The sequence below is a fragment of the Anguilla rostrata genome, chromosome 2 (assembly GCF_018555375.3).
Source record: "Anguilla rostrata isolate EN2019 chromosome 2, ASM1855537v3, whole genome shotgun sequence".
NCBI classification, from domain to species: Eukaryota; Metazoa; Chordata; class Actinopteri; order Anguilliformes; family Anguillidae; genus Anguilla; species Anguilla rostrata.
Window position 1 is genome coordinate 36,906,117 of NC_057934.1, and position 19,413 is coordinate 36,925,529.

The following is a 19,413-nucleotide window of genomic DNA, read 5'->3' on the forward strand; positions in this document are numbered from 1 at the left end:
AGAAAAAAAATAAATGCAGGATTGCCTTAATTTAGTAGTATTCCCATGTAAATACTGTATACTGTCATACTGTGAGTTTATATCTGTAAAATACAAAATATATTCCAGTTTGCTGGGAGTCATCTGTAATGGAAGTGGAGTCTTTATATTTTATCTTTAAACAGTTTCATAATGAAGATGTATCCCAGTCTTACCAAAAAATGAATAGCATCAACTTCTGCATTTCTAATAATAATAATACATTTATTTTATATAGTGCTTTTCATAGTCTCAAAGACACTTTACAACACAGGGAAGAAACAATTAACAAAAGAAACCAGGGTACAAGCATAAGATAAAAAAAGAACAATAAAAAACAAAAAAACAGAAAATGCGTGGACGTGTACAGTGGTGTAGGAGGTGTATGGACAGAGGGAAAAGACATCAAGGGAAGGCTAAAAGGGGTTTAAGATATTGAAGGAGGTGAAGTGAGTCTAGTATGGTGTCAGGGGGAGGGTCTGGAGAGGCGGCGCAAAGACGCGCAGAGGGATGGTGGTGAAGAGGCCGGCAGTGATTGAACGATACTGTTGGGGGTGGTAGTGGAGAAGGAGGTCAGAGGGGTATGGGCATTATAGATAGGAGGAGGAGTTTGAATGTGATGCCTGATGATGTGATTGGGAGCCAATAGTAAATCTTTCCAGACATGGGTGATGTGAGACCGGGAGGATGTGCGGGAAAGTATTCTTGCAGCCGAGTTCTGAACCAGTTGCAGTTTGTGTAGGAGGTGGGAGGGAAGACCAGTGAGGAGTGCATTAAAGTAGTCCAGTCTGCTAGATATGAATGCGTGGATGAGTTTTTCTGCATCGGGATGGGTGAGAGAGGGTCTGAGTCTGGAGATATTGCGTAGATGGAAAAATGAAACATTGACAGTGTTATTGATGTGCTTTGAGAGAGAAGTCATGTAGTTTTGTGAGTTTGGGTTTTGGTCCGATGAGAATGATTTCAGTTTTTTCACAGTTGAGTTTGAGAAAATTGTGCTGCATCCTGGGGCCTCATTTATAAAAATGTTCTTAGATTTATACTTGAACTTAATCTTAAGATCATTTCCGATGGTGTGTTTACGTTCGATTTATAAAAGATACTGAGCATAAAAAACCTTGTTTACGCAGGTTCTAAGAAGCCCATTTGTAACTTACGCACCTGTGATCTATAAATCTCGAATTAACTTAAAATTGACGGCACCTGAACGTGCCTTACAATCAGTGATTTCCCCTTATATAATGCTAGCACAAATGAGGGTTTAGTCAGGAATAATCATGGACCAAAAGAGAAAAGCAAACTTTTTGGAAGACGAGAGATCACAGCGATGGTAGAGGAGATTGAAGACAGGCAACGCGTATTAGTCGGTGGACTAAATAGTGGGTTGACAAACTAAGGTCAGACCATTTCTTTTTCAGAACAGCCACAGTTCTGTCTTGCTGCCCCACCTCGTTCACTGCAGCGGCAACACACTCCCAAGCTACCTGTTTGGCTTTAACTGCAAGGGAAAAAAATAGCCATATAACCAGCAGGAAAATAACTTGCGTCAAGTCTAGACTTTACATAGAGATAAGATCATTTCCACATCAAAGTAAGGTTTTATAAATAACTACTTATACGTGGTTTTCTGTGCAAGTCATACTTAAATTTATCGTAAGTCCGTTTTATAAATGAGGCCCCAGGATTTGACGTGTGTCAGACAGTTTCAGTGATGGCAGTGGGTGGCTGATTAGTGGATGTAGAGCTGATATAGATTTGGGTGTCATCTGCATAGAAATGGAAATTGAGACCAAAGCTGCGGAGGATGCATATAGATGATGAAGAGGAAACAGAACAGAACCTTGTGGGACACCCTGTGTGACAGTGGCTATATCTGAGGTGTGAATTCTAACCTATTTGTGAGGTATGAGTGAAACCAGTTGAGAGATGGGCCAGTAATGCCTAGGTGGGACAGACAGGAGGAGGAGGATGTTGTGGTTAACAGTCGCAAAAGCAGAAGAGAGGTCCAGGAGGCTGAGAATGCTATATGAGTCAGAGAGTATGAGGAGGTCATTTACAACTTTGGTGAGGGCAGTCTCTGTGCTGTGATGAGGCTGGAAGCCAGACTGAAGGGGCTCAAAGAGGTTATTGTGTATAAACGGAGTTGGGAACGGAGTTTTAAGAGAAGCGGCAGGTGAATAGAGACACAGATGATCTAATCTGTGGGAGACCACTGTGTAATTTAATTGATTGGAAATATGGACTTTTTTTACTTTTAACTTTTAAATGTTTTATCTTGTTTTTTATGTGTGTGGTTTTATTTTTTATTTTTTGGTCTTTGAAGTTCTTCATATTTTTTTTAGAAAAGTTTAATGTGTTTGTTATTTTCTTAATAGCCTATGGCTATTTTAAATACCGGAGTAGGTTAAGAATATTTACAGAATATTTTTTACAAAGAAATAATATAGTTCGCTATAATGAGATGATGTAGGCTAATTAATGTCAGAGTTTGGTCATAATTGAGAAGAAAAGGTCAAGAACCATAGTGTTAGGCAAGTACAGAAACCCACACGAGCTGTCATTGCCAAGCAGGGGCCAGATCAGTTTTTCTTTATTTTTTTCATTACAATGAAGAATGAACTTCAAAAACTAGGCCTAGACCCGGCATGTAAAATTGAAAAATGAAGAGACCAAGACTGATGAACGGACGAGCTTACCTCTCGATGTGTTTTGCTCGAGCATAAAAGCGCACCCTTGTGGAGAGAACATGGTGCTGTACGGAAACTAATTTGCCACGTAGGCACAGTTGTTACATCCGTTAGCCTATGGCGACACGAAGTGGATTTTCTGCGCAGAAGCAAACGTTTTTCAGTTATATCCCAAAATAACGTACATTATGAGGACCAGGAAGCTGGTAAATGTTGAGCCCTGGTATCTACCTGAAGTACCGTACATCATTTCCGAAGATTAACACGACCGTGATTTATCAATCGGACGTGAAATTAAAGATTAGAATGTCCGAAATTAGCGAGTGGGCTCCGCATTTGGAATGATTTGTGCTGTGATACGCGAAATACTTAATTGCAATAAGTAGTACGTTTGAGAAATGCTTTTCTAAGACATGGTACACTGTGTTACTTTTACACTCATTCGTACACTATGCATTAATATAGATAATAGATTATCTGGATTTTACTAAAGATAATTAAAATGATTCGTGGTGATGGCCATTAAAAACGTGTCCGGTATGCGTGAGGAAGTGTGAGGGGGTATAGCTCAGTGGTAGAGCATTTGACTGCAGATCAAGAGGTCCCCGGTTCAAATCCGGGTGCCCCCTTGTAAAATATTTATGTTTCCTGAAATTGAATTTCTGAAAGATGTACAAGATTGAAACCAAATGTCGTTATGGCAGTCTCAAAATGAAGGACCCTAGTCACATTATGCCAGAAATAACTAAATATGCCATAAAAAGAGAAATGTCGTACATACGTGTCCCAGGTATCCCATATGCACATCCCATCAATCAGTCAGACCAACTTATTTTTTTCATTTTTCTGTGCTGTATATACTTGAAGACAAATCATTCTATTTTAATGAATAAAGTTTACTGATAGCAAATGGCAACAACCACAACCTGCATTGTGTTAAAATAAGTTTAACCGCACAAGTATGGTAGAGCTTAAACACATTGTCAACAAACTTAAATGAGTTTGGCTTTGACAAAAACCAGCATTCACAGTAAGTCACCGTACCAAGGTTGAAAACCACTGGTATAGACCCTGAGAAGGTATGAATTACATGCAACTGTGCTGATTTTGGAAACAGCGTGTACTGACTACACTAAATGCAGAAGACCATGTATTTGACTACAGTCATGGATCGGAGCAGATGCTAATTATTGCATTCTGAAGTTGAGAGTGATTGCAGAGTTCATGTTACACATTCATTTCCAAAATGCTCATAAATGTCACTATTGCACAACAGCAGATATTACACAGCACTATCTAAGCACATACATTCTTTTCTTTTAGCACAAAATGCGTAATAATGAGGATTTTACACCAAGGCAGTTTTCTGGAACTGGGGATTTTACATCATGGAAACTATTTTTAGTAATAATTCCCTCTAAATTGTGTGGTTTGTGGTTCTTTAATCTGGTTACAATCCCAGCTCAACGGTATATGCTATACACTGGTCTGCCAAACTGCTACCTCACTCTGTAAGTACCATAGGTGCCCAGGGATCTTATTTAAAGCCTCTGTAATACGCTTTTGCCTAGGACTGATCACAACTTTCTTTCACACAGATCCTTCACCAATAAAGCAAACCAAACCAGTGCATATATTCATCTTCAATGGCTAGGTGCTTCAATTGCATATGGTGAGCTTGGCAGAAAAGCTCCTGACTGTTGTGACAGATTCTTGATGGATCCCACCACACCTATGTGGGACACCTGGGTTGGATATATTTACAAGAAAACCCAGAGAATATTGTTTGGTTGGACATACTGTACCAGTCCTTTATACATTAGATTTTGAAGGGGTATAGCCATTAGTGTGTGCTCGTACATCCACATAAACAATTTCCCTTAAACAATTTTTTAATCCCATTTTCCTCATTTCACATTGATCCTAGTGGGTTACTTAAGAAAAATGTACTTTACACAATACAATACATAATACGCTGAGAGAAATTCCTGTGTAGATATTACTGTATAGTAGTCACTAGTCTTCTTAAACAAATTCTGTGTCACATGTACTTGGTTTCTAATCAGATTTCTATACTAATTAAAAAACCAATTGTGTTAAACATTTCATTATATAAGATCATAACCTAGTTATCTAACCATTTTATCTGGATATGGATAGCTTTGGTTATCTGAAAAGTGTAACTGCTGTATGAACAGATTGTCTTTTAAGTGTGTAGTGTAGAACTGATGTCGCATTGCAACCGATTCAAGAGTTCCTGTTTCAAATTATTGGGGCTTTGGCGAATCTTTCACAAATTTAAGGCTCAGTTGAGAAGCTGGAGGTCAGTACTCCAGTATAAAAACTAATTTAAGGTTCAGCATAGAAGCTGGAGGTCAGTACTCCAGTATAAAAACTATTTTAAGGATCAGTATAGAAGCTGGAGGTCAGTACTCCAGTATAAAAACAAATTTAAGGTTCAGTAGAGAAGCTGGAGGCCAGTACTCCAGTATAAAAACTAATTTAAGGATCAGTAGAGAAGCTGGAGGTCAGTATTCCAGTATAAATCACAGAGAAGGCCTGAGTCTTTGTAACTGGCCAAATAATATTTTAAGCCATCATTGCATTGTGGCAGTTTCAACATGTGATAGTCATCAGATTTTTAGATTTTTTTTTTTTTTTTTGCTTTCATCACTTAGTGGATCCATACAAATCCTGCTCAAATATGAATTTATGCAGTGATTTTGTGCATATTAATGTAAAACAGTGGTTCCAAACCCTATTCCTGAAGATTTTCACTCCGACCCTAATAAGGCACACCTCATTCAACAGCAAGAGATTTCACTGAGCTGCTACTTAGCAGAATCAGGTGAGCCAGCCTAGGGTTGACATGCAAACCTACAAGACGGGAATGTTTTTTGCATGAGGTATAACTGAATGACGTGCACGTAAAACATTTGCTTACACAGCCGTAATCTTTTTATAAATAGTAACTGAATCATGTGAATACAAGCATATCGTATAACATTTTCAGCAAGTAATAGCTACTGTATAGCACACATTGTATTGCACCCGTTGTCTCAAGCTTCTGAGCATGTTCTGATTTTCAATGGGTTAGATGAAACTTACAGCTTGAAAAAGTCTGAGGTATCTCTAAGATCTTCCCTATTGTGCTTCAAGGTAAATATTCTAACTTGAGAAAACATCTATGAACTGTGTGGATAGGCACTGAGGTTGTAATATGTGAATACACATGAAAATATAAAATGAACACTGTACATGTCACATTTAAACATTTGGCCTATACTGTCATATTTTTAAAGCTTTAAATAAGACATAATCACATTCAATCACATGAATAACCACAAAACAATTATGGATAAACACACACTTCTTATATTCATCAACAACTAGCCTATGTAGAACTGCGCGTTCCCTGAGATTTCGCCATTTTAAAGAAGGAAATCCTCTTCCTCAAGTTTTCCTGAATTTTTTTCGGTAAGCACGACAGTTGCTTTTCTAGTGTCCTTGCGTTTCTTCCAATGCAATCCTCACACAGCCTGCAGAAAAAGACCAGAAGCACAGGATTCAGCACCAGAGGCCTAACTGCATTCAAAACAATTAGCACTGGACCTCGGGCGACAGTGCGGTTCATCCCATTAGCATTATGGATTTTGTAGTTTTCCATGCAAAATATTTTAATGTCTGAACTTTGCCAATAATGAAGGTGATTAGAGCAACAGCAACGTCAAACGGCAATACAATTTATAAGTATAAAGGACAGAACCAACTTTAGCCAACAGAGATTTTTTTACCAAACAAATTACTGCCACTGTTGCTTCACAAAAATAATTACACAATGTTCCTGCAAATGTAATTCTTGCAGAAATGTCTCCTCTCTCGTGTGACCTTAGGTCAAGTGACCTGCTGTAACACGAGCAATCTTTTTTACGTTAAAGCCATCCCTCTAACTTCCACACAATTAAATTCAGTACGCTTCAGTGGTACTTTATTTATTCCACATGGGGAATTCAGGTTTGACCCTAATTTGGGCCTGACAACTTGGACAACAGGTTAAGTGCAGAGAGCAAATCAATGACCAAGCAAATGTCTTGAGAAACGGCTGTTTCTGCAAACTCTGACATCCTGCATCTATCTGGAGACATTGCCGTTTCGGTGTGTAATTTAATGCTCACTAAAGCACTTCTTTAAAAACTCTCCCTGAATCAAAACCACGTGGAAGAATGCAGGGTTCTCAAAAGAGCTGACAGCTTTTTTTTAACATAACACCTCAGCAAATGCTAACACTCAGGTAACAAACATCTATGAGGTCGCATCGCTAAAATTAGAGCACGGACAATGGCTGCATCCGTCGCTGCAGACAGGAAAAGGAGGCCAAGTGAGAATGTTTTGCAGAAAGCTCTTGCAGCCTAACAATCAGGCCATGGGCACTGTGGGAAGCGCCTAATCACTGGCAGGTGAGTGTACAAAGCAATCCACGCTTTCACTCACCCCACGGAACAGAATCAATGTGACTTACAGTTTCCAAAAGCCAATCAGACCCTAGCATTGCAGGTGAGATGCGTGCAGAACGATTACGATGATCCCTTTGATATAACGAGTTCACGGTGATCAGACCATAAATGCTTTACCTGTGGAGGGAGAGAGGCTGGGTCTGGAAAACCAGCAGCTCGCTGCAGTGCTTCTGAGATGGCGACTGAAGAAAAGAGATCTGAGAACAACAGTACGGTCTCACATCAACAGGGCTGTTTACAGGCCATTTAACATAGAGGCCTTCGCCACACGGAACATTACATTAAGGTCCAGTTCATGAAAACAAAATGAATACAAAATGAATACAAAAATGAACAACATTAATTTTCATCAAGCAGACTACTTTCAACCCTGATGAAACCCTCAAAGTTGAATTTGCACAGAAAAACAAATCTACTGCTTTGCAGTGTTAATTATATACAAACAGGCATCCATTTTAAGACAAATATTGTACAAGTCATTTTAACAAGAAATGGGAAAGAATCCATGTTAATAACATCGGCAAATGTTAGTAATGTTTTATTTTGTGAATTTCATTAAATAGACCTTAAGTTTGAAGAGCTACCAATCCACATTTGTACAACAGTGGGCCAATGTTACTCTGGGTCAATGCCTAATGCAAACAGCCTCATAAGTCTCTTAGCTTGAGCCTTATGACAACTATTTATACAACACACTGAGCGGGCGTTCAGCAAGCACATTGTGCTTACCCCTGATCCAGAGCTCCATTCGGTCTGTCAATCACAATTTCAGATAGCTCTGGTCGTGAAAGTTTCATGCAGTCTTTTTGACGTTCACTAACTGTCGAGCTAATTCGTGCCCTTTTCGCCCCGCAAAACAACCGAACAGCCGCTATGCAAATCCAAGGACACGTTTCCTTTCATCATTTGCATAAAATGGGGGAGATGGAATTCCGCCCGAGTAGAAAATCAGCTCGATCAAAGGGTTACCATGGCGATCTGAAATACAATATTCCACGCATGTGATGCCGCAGGAAAGACGGAGCTGACTTCCAACAGAACAGAATTTTTATTTTTCATTTGCAATTTCCCGTGAAAGAAAAGCTCAGAGTCTTTGTTCGTTAATTAGACATGCTCAGAATTCTCAGGGGGAAAAAAAACTTTTCTTTTCTATGAAACGCAGACAAAGACGCATTTGGAGCAGACTGTCCTGCTGGCAAACGATTGTCGCTAATGGCAGCTTCACTAAATCAAGCTTCACAGCATCAGGAGCCTTCATATTCACAAACACTGTGTAGCACGACTAACTATGGGCTAAATATGCTCAACATCCTCGTATTCCAGCCTCTCTTCATTAGTACGGTAAAGAGGAAGTTACAACGGTACTTACGGTGTCCATTACCAGCGCATAGTCACGACTTCCCCCAAACACGATGACATCAGAGTCCTGCCCTAGGCAAGCGGAGTGCCACAACCTGTAAGGAGTCGCCAGAAACTGGTGAGGTTTGCCGAAAAACAACACTCACAAGGTAACATTATACCCGAGCCAGTGATGGGCTAATGTTTTCAAAGTGCAAACATTATCAATGGAATCACTGAAGTTTTACTTAAAGGCACAGCAATCGAAACCATACTTTAAAAACCACAAGCCACGAATGTCTTAGTGTGAGAAGCTCTTTCCACTTTCTCAGGAATATTCCTCAGTCCTTTAATTCTCACACACTGCCTCAGCTCTCAAGTGTTGCTTTCAACAGGTGTGTCGGCCAAATCAAGGCATGTAAATGAATGAATGCACTATTACGACAACTATATGAGGTTCCCTCAACAGATGTGTCAGGAGGATCTATTTCAGATGTGGTCAACGTGTGCTGTATCTGTTTCTGGTTATCCAACTTCTGGCCTTAATTACTTAATTAGCCTTAACTTTTATGCTATCTGATGTTTTAGCTACATGCCTTGATAAGCGCACAAATGACAGCCAAAGACTGTTCCTATGTCCCTATTTGAAATGTTTTACTGTGATCTAATAATACATGAACCAGAGTTGGTGTATACCCTCAATTAGCTCATTTAGCCAGGGTAGGTGGTGGAAACAGAAACCTGCATACACACCGGCCCTGCAGGACATGGAATTACCCACCCCTGGTCTATTTGTATGGCCCTGAATTGCCTAGTATTGCAACAAATATGGCGTGCTTTATCTGATAAAATGGAAGACCAGTAAAAATATATTTTTTTTAAATCCCAGATTTCTTTTTACAGCATGAGAATTCAGCTGTCTCTCCTTTCCAGATTTCCAATGTTCTGTTTTTACAGGTGAAAGGGTAGTCTGATGTGTGTGGATATATTTTTCTGATATTTCATTTCATTTACAAAATCTCTACATAAAATTGTACGGCTATTCACCATTTTCAGGAACTGACTGTTAAATTTGTGTTTGGTGTGTCTTACACAGGTAATTGACTGATTGGAATGTTCCCAGGTGAGGCTAATTGTGAAGCAGTTTAAGTTCAGCTGTGCTGGCTAATAGGGTTGGCTTTTGACCACAAGGCTCAGGCGGTAGAGTAGCAAAGCCTATTTGTTCTTTGAAAATTGAGTTTGTAAAATTGTGTTTGAGTTCAGGAAATTTAAAAAAGCCCTTCAGTTGTTTGAAGACTTGGATGACTTTGTGACCATTTATGTGATATATTTTCAGACTTCCCTCATAAGTTTCCCCTACAGTGTAAGACACTGGCAAGCAAAGGGGTGGATCTGAACCCAACAGACACTGCATACCTTGGATTGTTTTTGTGTGGGTGCTGCATCTCTCTCCACTCCTTTGTCTGGACGTCAAAAATCCAGCCATCGCCTAAAGAGAGGACAAAATAAGGGATTTCTCCTGGATGACCGGGGAAATTCACAGGAGCTTGAAAGCAGTCGAACAAGACTGGGGTTTCTGAGGAAGGGATCACACGTCCACTGCGCTCTCTACTCTAAGTCCTTGCAAATGCTTGCACGTTTACATCCTTCCTCTTCTCGTCCATTCCTTCTATTCAGACATTCCTTTAGGTCAACAGGGGAATTTACATCTGAAAAGTAACATGCATGGGTGAGTGTTATGGGGCAGGGGTGAGTGTTAAGGGGAAGGGGTGAGTGTTATGGGGCAGGGGGAGTGTTATGGGGCAGGGGGGAGTGTTATGGAGCAGGGGTGAGTGTTAAGGGGAAGGGGTGAGTGTTATGGGGCAGGTGGGAGTGTTATTGCGCAGGGGTGAGTGTGCTGTGGGGCAGGGGGGTGTGCTGCGGGGCAGGGGTGAGTGTGCTGTGGGGCAGGGCGTGTGCTGCGGGGCAGGGGTGAGTGTTACTGGGCAGGGGGGTGTGCTGCGGGGCAGGGGTGGGTGTTATTGCGCAGGGGTGAGTGTGCTGTGGGGCAGGGGGGAGTGTTATGGGGCAGGGGTGAGTGTTACTGGGCAGGGGCGTGTGCTGCGGGGCAGAGGAGGTCAAGCCAAACAAGGTCACTCACTCAGAGGTTTCCCCGCCATGTTCACCCCACCGAACAGGAAGAGGGTGCTGTCCGATAACGGCGTCAGGGTGTGCCACGAGCGCTCCACGGGCTCCACCGACACGGGCACGCTGGAGACAGCGCGGGGAGAAACGGGTAAGCAACACAGACACCGCAATAACGCTCCTGAGTCTCTTCTGTTGAGCTGTGTGTGCCTGTCTGCTAAATACAGGGGCTAATGAAAACAGTGAAAGGCTACATTCAGATTACAGGCTGAAGTGGCCCAAATCTGACTTTATGAGCTGTGTGAACACAAAAATCACTTAATTTCAGATTTGGGCCACTTCCATATGTGGCCCTAGATTGGGTATATACAGTATCCAATCTGCAGCCATGCGACTGCTGTGAGAACTGTCAGATCGAAATTCATGCGTTTTCTTTTTTTTTTTACTGCGCAGGTGCAGATCACTATTGTCATCACTCCATTGGCCTTCCTCCGCTTTCTCGCCCTCTTCCTCAACAGCTGATGAAACATCATCTGACTTCCACAGCAAGTAAGCTTCTCAACTCTTGCACCGCTATTTTGTTTGTTTCCATGATGGACTGTCTTAGAAATACTGTTTTTGTTGTTGATGTACACATGCAAGTTCTTTCAGGGCAGAGGTCTGTTCACACTTACGGCTGATAGCGGTTATGTAGAAACACGAATGTGAACAATCACAAAAAGACAGAAATCTGAGAAAACAATTGAGCATTAAGGCCTGTAATGTGAACTAAGCCTTAGAAGCAACACAATGGGGCTGCCCAATCCTGTTCATAGAGATCAACCATCCTTTTCCTTCCAACCCTAACAAACCACACCTCATTCAACAGCTAGAGATCTTGTAGAGCAGCTCAGGGTGTGCCAAAATTAGGCTTGAAATAAAAACCTACAGGACGGTAGATCTCCAGGAACAATGTTGAGAAGCCCTGCAGTACACCATCTATGTACCATGGTAACGATCCCCACCTCTTGTCCAGCAACTCATTACGAATAATGACTAAATAAAGATCATTTAACTAAAAATTGAATTCCCTTAAAAGTGGTCACCAGGGCCCACTTCACTAGAGCACAGTAACAGAAATGCAGACTCTAGTTCTGTGGTAACCAACCCTATTCCTGGTGATCTACCCTTCTGTAGGTTCTTTTCCAACCCTAACCAAGAACACCTCGTTCAACTGCTAGAGATCTTGGTGAGCTGCTAATTAGTAGAGTCAGATGTGCCAAATTAGGGTGAAAATGAAAACCTACAGGATGGTAGACCTCCAGAAACGGGGCTGGTTCCCGCTGCTCTAGTTGGTGCAGTGTTGAGCTGTAATGTGTGTTGCTAGGCATCACTGTGGCAGATGGCTTCATCCAGACGCGTTATATAGGAGGCTTACATTTCCGTCCATGTCCACGTCTCCAGATCCAGACAGTGAATGTCCATCGACGAGGCCTCCTGTCAAGAGAAAACACACACTGGCTTCACACATGAGCGGGATGCACAAGATATAGGGAAATTAACTTGAGACTAGGTGTCCATGGATACATTTAAGAACATGCTGAGGACTGTACTTGGCATCTTCGCATGGCACAGTATTAAAGTAAAATAATAATGTTAAATATAAGGAATACAGTTTGATGTACATTCAGTAAAAATGTTTCTGTGTTAGAAAACAAATTGTTCGCTGCCTCAGCAATGTTTTTTATGCATAGATACAGTATTTAAAACACATACTAATGATATTTAATATGGGTTATTGCAACATACACTGGTACTCTCTACAAAATTCAACCACTACACAATGAGAATATTTCAGAGTGCACTTGAAAATAATTTTATTATTATTTTTAGTCATCTTTTATTTATACGGGTTGTTCACCTGTTGAACAGGCAGCAGTCACCCGCTCATTGCCATTATAAACACAAGTTTAAAAAAAAAAAAGTAAACCGCAAACTGGGCTTAAATATATTCACTCATCTGTTACAATATTGTAGATCCTGGCTTTGGATTTGAGAGGGTTTATAAGGTTAATAGTCTTTAAATAAGTGTCTGCAAAGCACCAATGCAATTACAGAATCGTACCAGAGGAACACTTACCACGCCCCCACACACATACCCCATCCTGCCCAGGGTGGCACTACTATGGGATGCCCTGGGCTTTGGGGGAACACCCTGCCAACAAAAACAGACATTAACATTGACTGATGGCCAACCTGTGGTTTTTGTGACTGAAATCTAAAATCAATATGAAAGGCTGCAGTCCTCTTTTTAATGATCACTTGATGAGTTGTGTAACCTGAACATTTACAAATGTTTACCTTTACTATGTTTACTAGTAACTATTAAACCCTGGTGGAAATTCCAGTTAGGGACCAGCATGGTTATAAGCTGGTCAAGCTGGTTTTAAAATGGTGTGAAGATTATCAAGATTGGCAACAAGATGGGTGAGATAGCAACCGTGCTGTCCAGACCAGGTCCAGTTGGTGGGCCAGCTTGGTGCAGACAACAGAATTCCGGCTAGATTCCATCTTAAACCCAGTTCAGACCAACGATGTGCGATGCGATGAGCTGCAACCATGGACTCTTTGCAACGTTCTAAAACTCACCAACTGCGATTAGACAAGTCGCATGCGACGGCAAGCGCCGGCGTCAGACTGAAACGTAGTTCACAATGCTGCAACTCCCCTCCGCAAAATTCTAAAATGGTTTCATTGCATCGTGAATCTTTGTTCTGAACTGGACTTCAGGATGGTAGCTGGAATTTCCACCAGGGAAGTGCAGACCAGAGAAGCTTTAGTGGAGCAAGCTGATTCTATCGCGGTTATCTTATTCAGCCATTTTACATTCATGACCCCCATTTATAGTGCCTTAAATATTTACAAAATGGTGGGAAAGGCAATGAATGCGTCGTATCCCATTTGACCTGAAGCAGCTCTTACGTGCGTTTGAGGTTCGCTCCAAGTTTTCGTTCTGAGGTCAAAAACATGGACTTCATTGTTCCAACCCCAGAACCTGAATACCGTGGCCCCAATTGTCACCTGCAAGGCACATTTGACACATTCAGGCAAAGGAATACTTGCAGCAACTAAAAAAGCCACAAGCACTTTTTAAAAAACACTAATATTAAGATTAAAAGTGGTGTTTTAATGCTGATTTGTCCAAAGCATAGTAGATCGTTACCCAGGACATTTCATCAGTGATGAAACTTCTGGTGTTGCTAACTTCCCGTATCTGCTTGCATCCGTATCCACCAAAGTAGATAATTCTGTGTAAATAATGACAAAACAGCATGTAAATAACCCTCATAAACAAAAAATAAACAAAAAAGGAAACAAAGAATAGCAAGCTCTACGGTGATATTCTTTCCTCTTTTGCTGCAAATGTATCTGATCTTTATTGTTACACAGAACTACCTATCTAGTACTATAGGTGTGTGAATATTGATTAATGTGATTTGAAAATATGAGTCCAACATCAAATATTCATATTATAAAAGTCTGCATTTTTCCACAAAGTGTATCCATTTTCAAGTGGAAAAAATGTCAATAAATTATGCCATCACAGATTTCTTGGGTTATAGGTGAATACTAGATTCCACTGCTATTTCATGCTAATCATGAATAAGCATTCAAAAACTGATCGGTTAGGGTTCTCAAGGTTGCATGCTGGAAAACTGGGTCTCACCCCTTTTATCTAGGTTACCATCTCTTTTCCTAGTACCAGACCTATCGGGTGTTTTATGAAACCTGAAATCAGCTTCCTCCCCTGGTTCAGGGCTGCTCTCACCAACATGACACAGGCTAGCTTTTAAAAAAAGGGGGGGCAAGAGGCAGAGCTACTCTCTGGCCGACTCCGCCTGGCAGCAGTCCTGGTTTCGTGTTTATTTTTTCCCAGCAGACCACTGACTGAGAACCTCACACGCAAGGGCTAATGAGCACAATGGCATTACGCGCTGCAAGACAGAGTCAACACCGTGTAACCCTAAACACCGTCAGGCTTAATATACCGGCAGCCAGCCAAGCCATGACAATCTTACTGCAGTGAGGCTGGTGCTGTCTTTCATCACTATGAGCAATACATTGCAGTGGTAAATTCTGTTGACTGTAGCTGGAGCAGTGATCCTTTCAACAGATTCAACAGGTCAGCTGCAAGTGTGCTAGGAGCTGATGGTAAGGGGAACTGTGTCCACTGGTATGGTAAACCTGTCTTCTTTTTTTTTTATTGGATGTCTTAACTGCATTGCCTGGCAACATTACACAGCTTAGGTAAGACTCCAAAACACCGTTGGTATGCGTTTCCTTCTGCGTTGCTTGAATGTTGCTATGTTGCAGCATTTCTCTCGCTATATACAGTTAGCAAGTAACATTTGTTTCATTGCTGATTTCATAAGATATGATTGCTTTCCCCTGCCCAGTTGACATAGAGCACTGATTGTGTTCTCTAATTCTGTGGAAACATGGCCAGCATGTACAGTTAAAAAATATATAGTTTACACTAAGGTAAATAGTTTCCCTTAAAACAAATTTATTAAGCCAGACAAAAGCCAGAAACCCACAGACAACCACAAGCCAGGTCTTCAGTTGCTAGTTAGTTTGGAAGGAACCCAAAAGGGCACTCAAGGTAATACACCCTTATTTATGGACATGGAACAGTTTCAGCTCTTGAACAGTGCCAATCACATTCTTAAGCAGATTCCCCAGAGGTTTCTGCCTGCAGGCTGTGCTCCGTTTGGGGAGTGTACCTGTCTGCGTACACCCAGCACGAATGCTTGTCTCTAGGCGAGGGCGGAGACCCCTCACTGTCCGTCACTTTCTTCCAGGTGAACATTCCATCCAGGAGGTTAACACAATAAAGCTGTCGGGACAGGTGGGAACAGCTTAGATGAATTGCTTTCGCTTGACAGTGAAAATGCTTTCACTTTCAAACCAGCAGAAAAAAAAAGGTTCGGAGCGATTCGCCGCCACACATGCTATTGCCAGGAGTTGTTTCCATTTTACGGAGTGCATGCAAACTGCTTCGAACACACAGGAGAGCATGTGAAGAGTTTTCATATTATAGCCCTGAGAAGCATGCATGCTTTTTAAAATATCGTGCCTCTGTCTAGGTTATCAGAAATGGGGCTTGTACGAGTGCAGTATAACATTGACACGTTTAAGCAAATACCTTGGGCCTAGGTTTTGAAGGGGGCATATGCAATGGTTTACCTGGTTAGTGTGGCCATTCTCAGAACCGCCACCAAAGATGTACATCACTCCATTGAGACAACAGCCACAGGTTTGTGACAGAGTTGGTGGAACCTCCCCTCCCATGGCGTAACTGGACCTTTTAAATACACACATGCAAATCATATGTAAATTTTGTTAGTTTGCATTTGTTAGCTTGCACTTGCTAGTTTGCTAGGGAGAGACTACAGTCTGTGTAACAGAAACACTTCAGTTAAAATTAGCCTATTCACCATTTTTTACAAAAACAGATATTCATAGCATTATAGTTTGAAATAATTACAGTGAATTTACACATTTTGATAGTGGGTGTATTGTTTTAAAAGTGGAAACACTAACAAAAGAGTAGTACTCAGTGACAACCAGACATGCAATCCTGCACTGGAAAATACTTCGGTAATAAAAGTATTAGAAGAAAATGATTTCAAGTTACTTATACTGAAAGTGTCTAATTTGGTGCAAATGTATAGGCTACAGATTTGAGAACAATGTGTAAAGCACTTTTTTACAGGGAAATGCAGGGAAAGTGCAGATATTTAAGACCTTACCACACACCACTGCTCATTTCATATACCCATATCTCATCACTCGGTAAGAAAACTTGTTCACCCGCGACTGACTGCAAAGAAAATTCAAGAATTCATTTTTTAATTAAGTACAGTGCAAACCAGACTGACTTGACATTCAAGTCAACCTGGTTTGCAAGCCTAAACTTTTTCCAGTTTAGCAATTGTTTCATCGATACACATAAATATGAACGCGTCATAAAGTAAAAGATTGTTCATTCAAGACGGACAAGTGACAGCTGGAATTTAAAACATTAAATAATGATAACACTGGATCAAACGTTTACTAATTTCTTAGTTAAATGCTAAACACTCTGGAGCTCCTACAATACCCTATATGAATACTCAGCTGCCTAGGCTACTTTACAATACAGGAAGACTTAACAACCCGTTTGTGAAATTTAATTATCTGATTTAATAATTTAATAGACCACATCACGGACACTTACGTGATGTCCACCCCACACGTATAGAAGGCCTTCATCCACAAAAGCTGTGTGGTCGCTTCTCTCCCGTGGCGACGACATCCCAAGTTCACCAGCCGACAACAGTGTTGTTGAATTCATTCAGACACAACTGCGAGGTGAAATTTCAACCAAGGCAGAAATAGACGATGTGGGCAGAACATAAATATGCAGACGCAAATTCCGTACAGAAGTGGCCTTGCGCGACGTGTTTAAGCAAGCTGTAAAGAATGTGTGTAAACGTGTTTTTCTGGACGTTCAACCCCGGGCCTCAGTATGGAATGTCAACAGAGTGCCACACGTGGCTTGATAGCTATAGTTAGCCTTCTGTATATCTTTCAATTGTTCATTGTTACGCAATGTGTAGGCTAATGGAACTTAGACTATCATTTGATCTGAACTGCATAATAAACTCGAATTTTGAAATGAACAAGAACACTGTAATAAAAACCCATTGCCGAATATTAAAAGCAGGGTACTAGGCCATTTGGGAAAACCTGAAATATGATAACTGTGAAAGATACACCTAAAAAACAGTATCACATTATATATATATATATATATATATATATATATATATATATATATATATATATATATATATATATATAGATAGATATATAGATATATAGATAGATAGATAGATAGATAGATAGATAGATATTGCGTGTCTCCCTGTTTGCAAACAGAACTGAACCCTGCGTCACAGAAGTCTAGGGCTAAATTATTAGGCGGTCTCATGCTATTGGCGCCTCATAACACATCAATTATGGAAAATACAGGAACTATAATAATCTAACACACTGAACAAACTGTCACTTGATCAATACTGCTTGCCATGTAACAACCAACCGCTTCTAGTAGTTTAATAGTGCTGTTCAAATCTGGATGAAATGGTAAGTTTCACAGCAAAAGTTTTATGGCTATTTATCCTCTATCTGAAGAGTTCCTTTGATTGTCCAAAAGACTAAAGTAAATCTTTTTTTCATTAGCGCAGTGCTGCTATTGCTCCAATAGATGTCGCAGTCACACCGGTGTGAACAGGCAATTGTCAACGGGAATGTCTAAGATTCCGATGTAAGATAATTCCGTGAATATATTGTAGTGATAATTGTTCTTCCATGTATTTCTACGTATTTCTACGTATTGTGGTTAGGTTTTAGTAGTTCCATGTATTTTCTTGACCTACTGAATGGGTTTTTTGATTACTTTTCAAAAATAGACATCTCTTGTGACAAGCTAGTGGGAAGTGAACATTTAATTCGAAACAATCAGCAGTTTAATCAAAATTAATGTTAGTACATCTGGAGATGGCACTCTTGAATTTTCATGCATCATACTCTTTTATGATAGTCGCAACAATGCATTGGTGCAGTGATGGAAATTTAGGGTGTTGAATTAGTGTATATTGTTTTCCATTCTTCCTGTACACACTGCAGTCAACCTACTGCTACACTGACTTCAGGCACGTACATTGACCTGATATGACTGGGTGCCGAGTGAGCACCCTATTTTGTTTGAGGTGACCTTCGGCCTTATTCCGTGTGGGACTGTTCCCGGCTCCCCGCCTGCGCCTCGCCTGTCATTCCACCGGGCTTCCTCTGGAGTCCTTTCTCAGGCAGGTCTAATTATATCTAAAATACGCCCCCCTCCTCCTGGCAGTGTTTTCCAGGTCTTTATTTTGCCGTCACATGTGTCAGCTCACAGTCCGTCCTGCTCTGAAATATTCAAAATTCCTGCGCTCATTGCATAACGTGCCCTTCAACTGCAACAATGCCCCCGCTGTTCCTCCGGTTATACCCGCACCCCCCAACGGCCCTTACCCTTTCTCTCTTTTTCACTTTCCCTGTTTTTCCCTGAGGGCAATCCCAGCCCACGATTACCTGGCTCATCTGTACCCGTGCTCGTATTTAATTAGGCGGCCTGGGTGTGGGGGTATTTCTGCCACTACCTCCTGACAGGAACCTTTGAGTTTGAATTCTCACTGCCAGCACTTTGTGTGGCAAGTCACCTATCTTTGGCACATGCGTTTATTAGCAGTAGGTGAAATTTTAGGAGGTTGTGTTACTGAGGGAGAGAGACATTGTGATACCGAGGAAGAGAGAGACTGTGTTGCTGTGCTTGGGGTGAGAGAGGTTGTGTTTCTGTACTGCAGGAGAAAGAGGTTGTGTTGGTGTACTGAGGAAGAGAGAAGTTGTGTTGGCATACTGAGGGAGAGAGAGAGAGGTTGTGTTGGGGTACTGGGGGAGAGAGAGAGAGGTTGTGTTGAGGTACTGGGGGAGAGAGAGAGGTTGTGTTGGGGTACTGAGGGAGAGAGGTAGTGTTGGTGTACTGAGAGAGAGAGAGAGAGGTTGTGTTGGTGTACTGAGGTAGAGAGAGAGGTTGTGTTGCTGTGCTTGGGGTGGGAGAGGTTGTGTTGGTATACTGACGGAGAGAGAGGTAGTGTTGGGGTACTGAG

The 19,413-nt window shown here is 41.2% G+C and overlaps 1 protein-coding gene, 1 long non-coding RNA gene and 1 other non-coding gene across 6 annotated transcripts; 2 read left to right on the top strand and 1 right to left on the bottom strand.

Annotated features, from left to right (window-relative positions):
* The first annotated feature begins 3,262 nt into the window (after positions 1–3,262).
* Positions 3,263–3,334, top strand: trnac-gca (transfer RNA cysteine (anticodon GCA)). Its single transcript has one exon. It is a non-coding gene; the product is annotated as a tRNA-Cys (tRNA).
* Positions 3,335–5,633: 2,299 nt separating this feature from the next.
* Positions 5,634–17,528, bottom strand: LOC135247931 (kelch domain-containing protein 1-like). The gene is made up of 13 exons (XM_064321922.1): positions 16,941–17,528; positions 16,474–16,544; positions 15,908–16,025; positions 15,445–15,557; positions 13,884–13,968; positions 13,643–13,741; positions 12,801–12,875; positions 12,099–12,157; positions 10,698–10,807; positions 9,974–10,046; positions 8,589–8,673; positions 7,337–7,416; positions 5,634–6,244 (listed from the first exon to the last, which is right to left on the bottom strand). Exons 1-13 carry the CDS (start codon positions 17,055–17,057, stop codon positions 6,100–6,102), a joined length of 1,230 nt encoding a protein of 409 aa, XP_064177992.1. The 5' UTR covers positions 17,058–17,528; the 3' UTR covers positions 5,634–6,099.
* Positions 8,585–12,804, top strand: LOC135247933 (uncharacterized). 4 transcript variants are annotated; one of them, XR_010328328.1, is made up of 6 exons: positions 8,585–8,696; positions 9,654–9,680; positions 9,894–10,286; positions 10,735–10,832; positions 11,135–11,230; positions 12,125–12,804. It is a non-coding gene; the product is annotated as an uncharacterized LOC135247933 (long non-coding RNA). The 4 variants fall into 4 exon arrangements; XR_010328329.1 differs by having other exon boundaries at positions 8,658–8,727; XR_010328330.1 differs by lacking the exons at positions 8,585–8,696; positions 9,654–9,680 and adding an exon at positions 8,713–8,727.
* Positions 17,529–19,413: the final 1,885 nt, after the last annotated feature.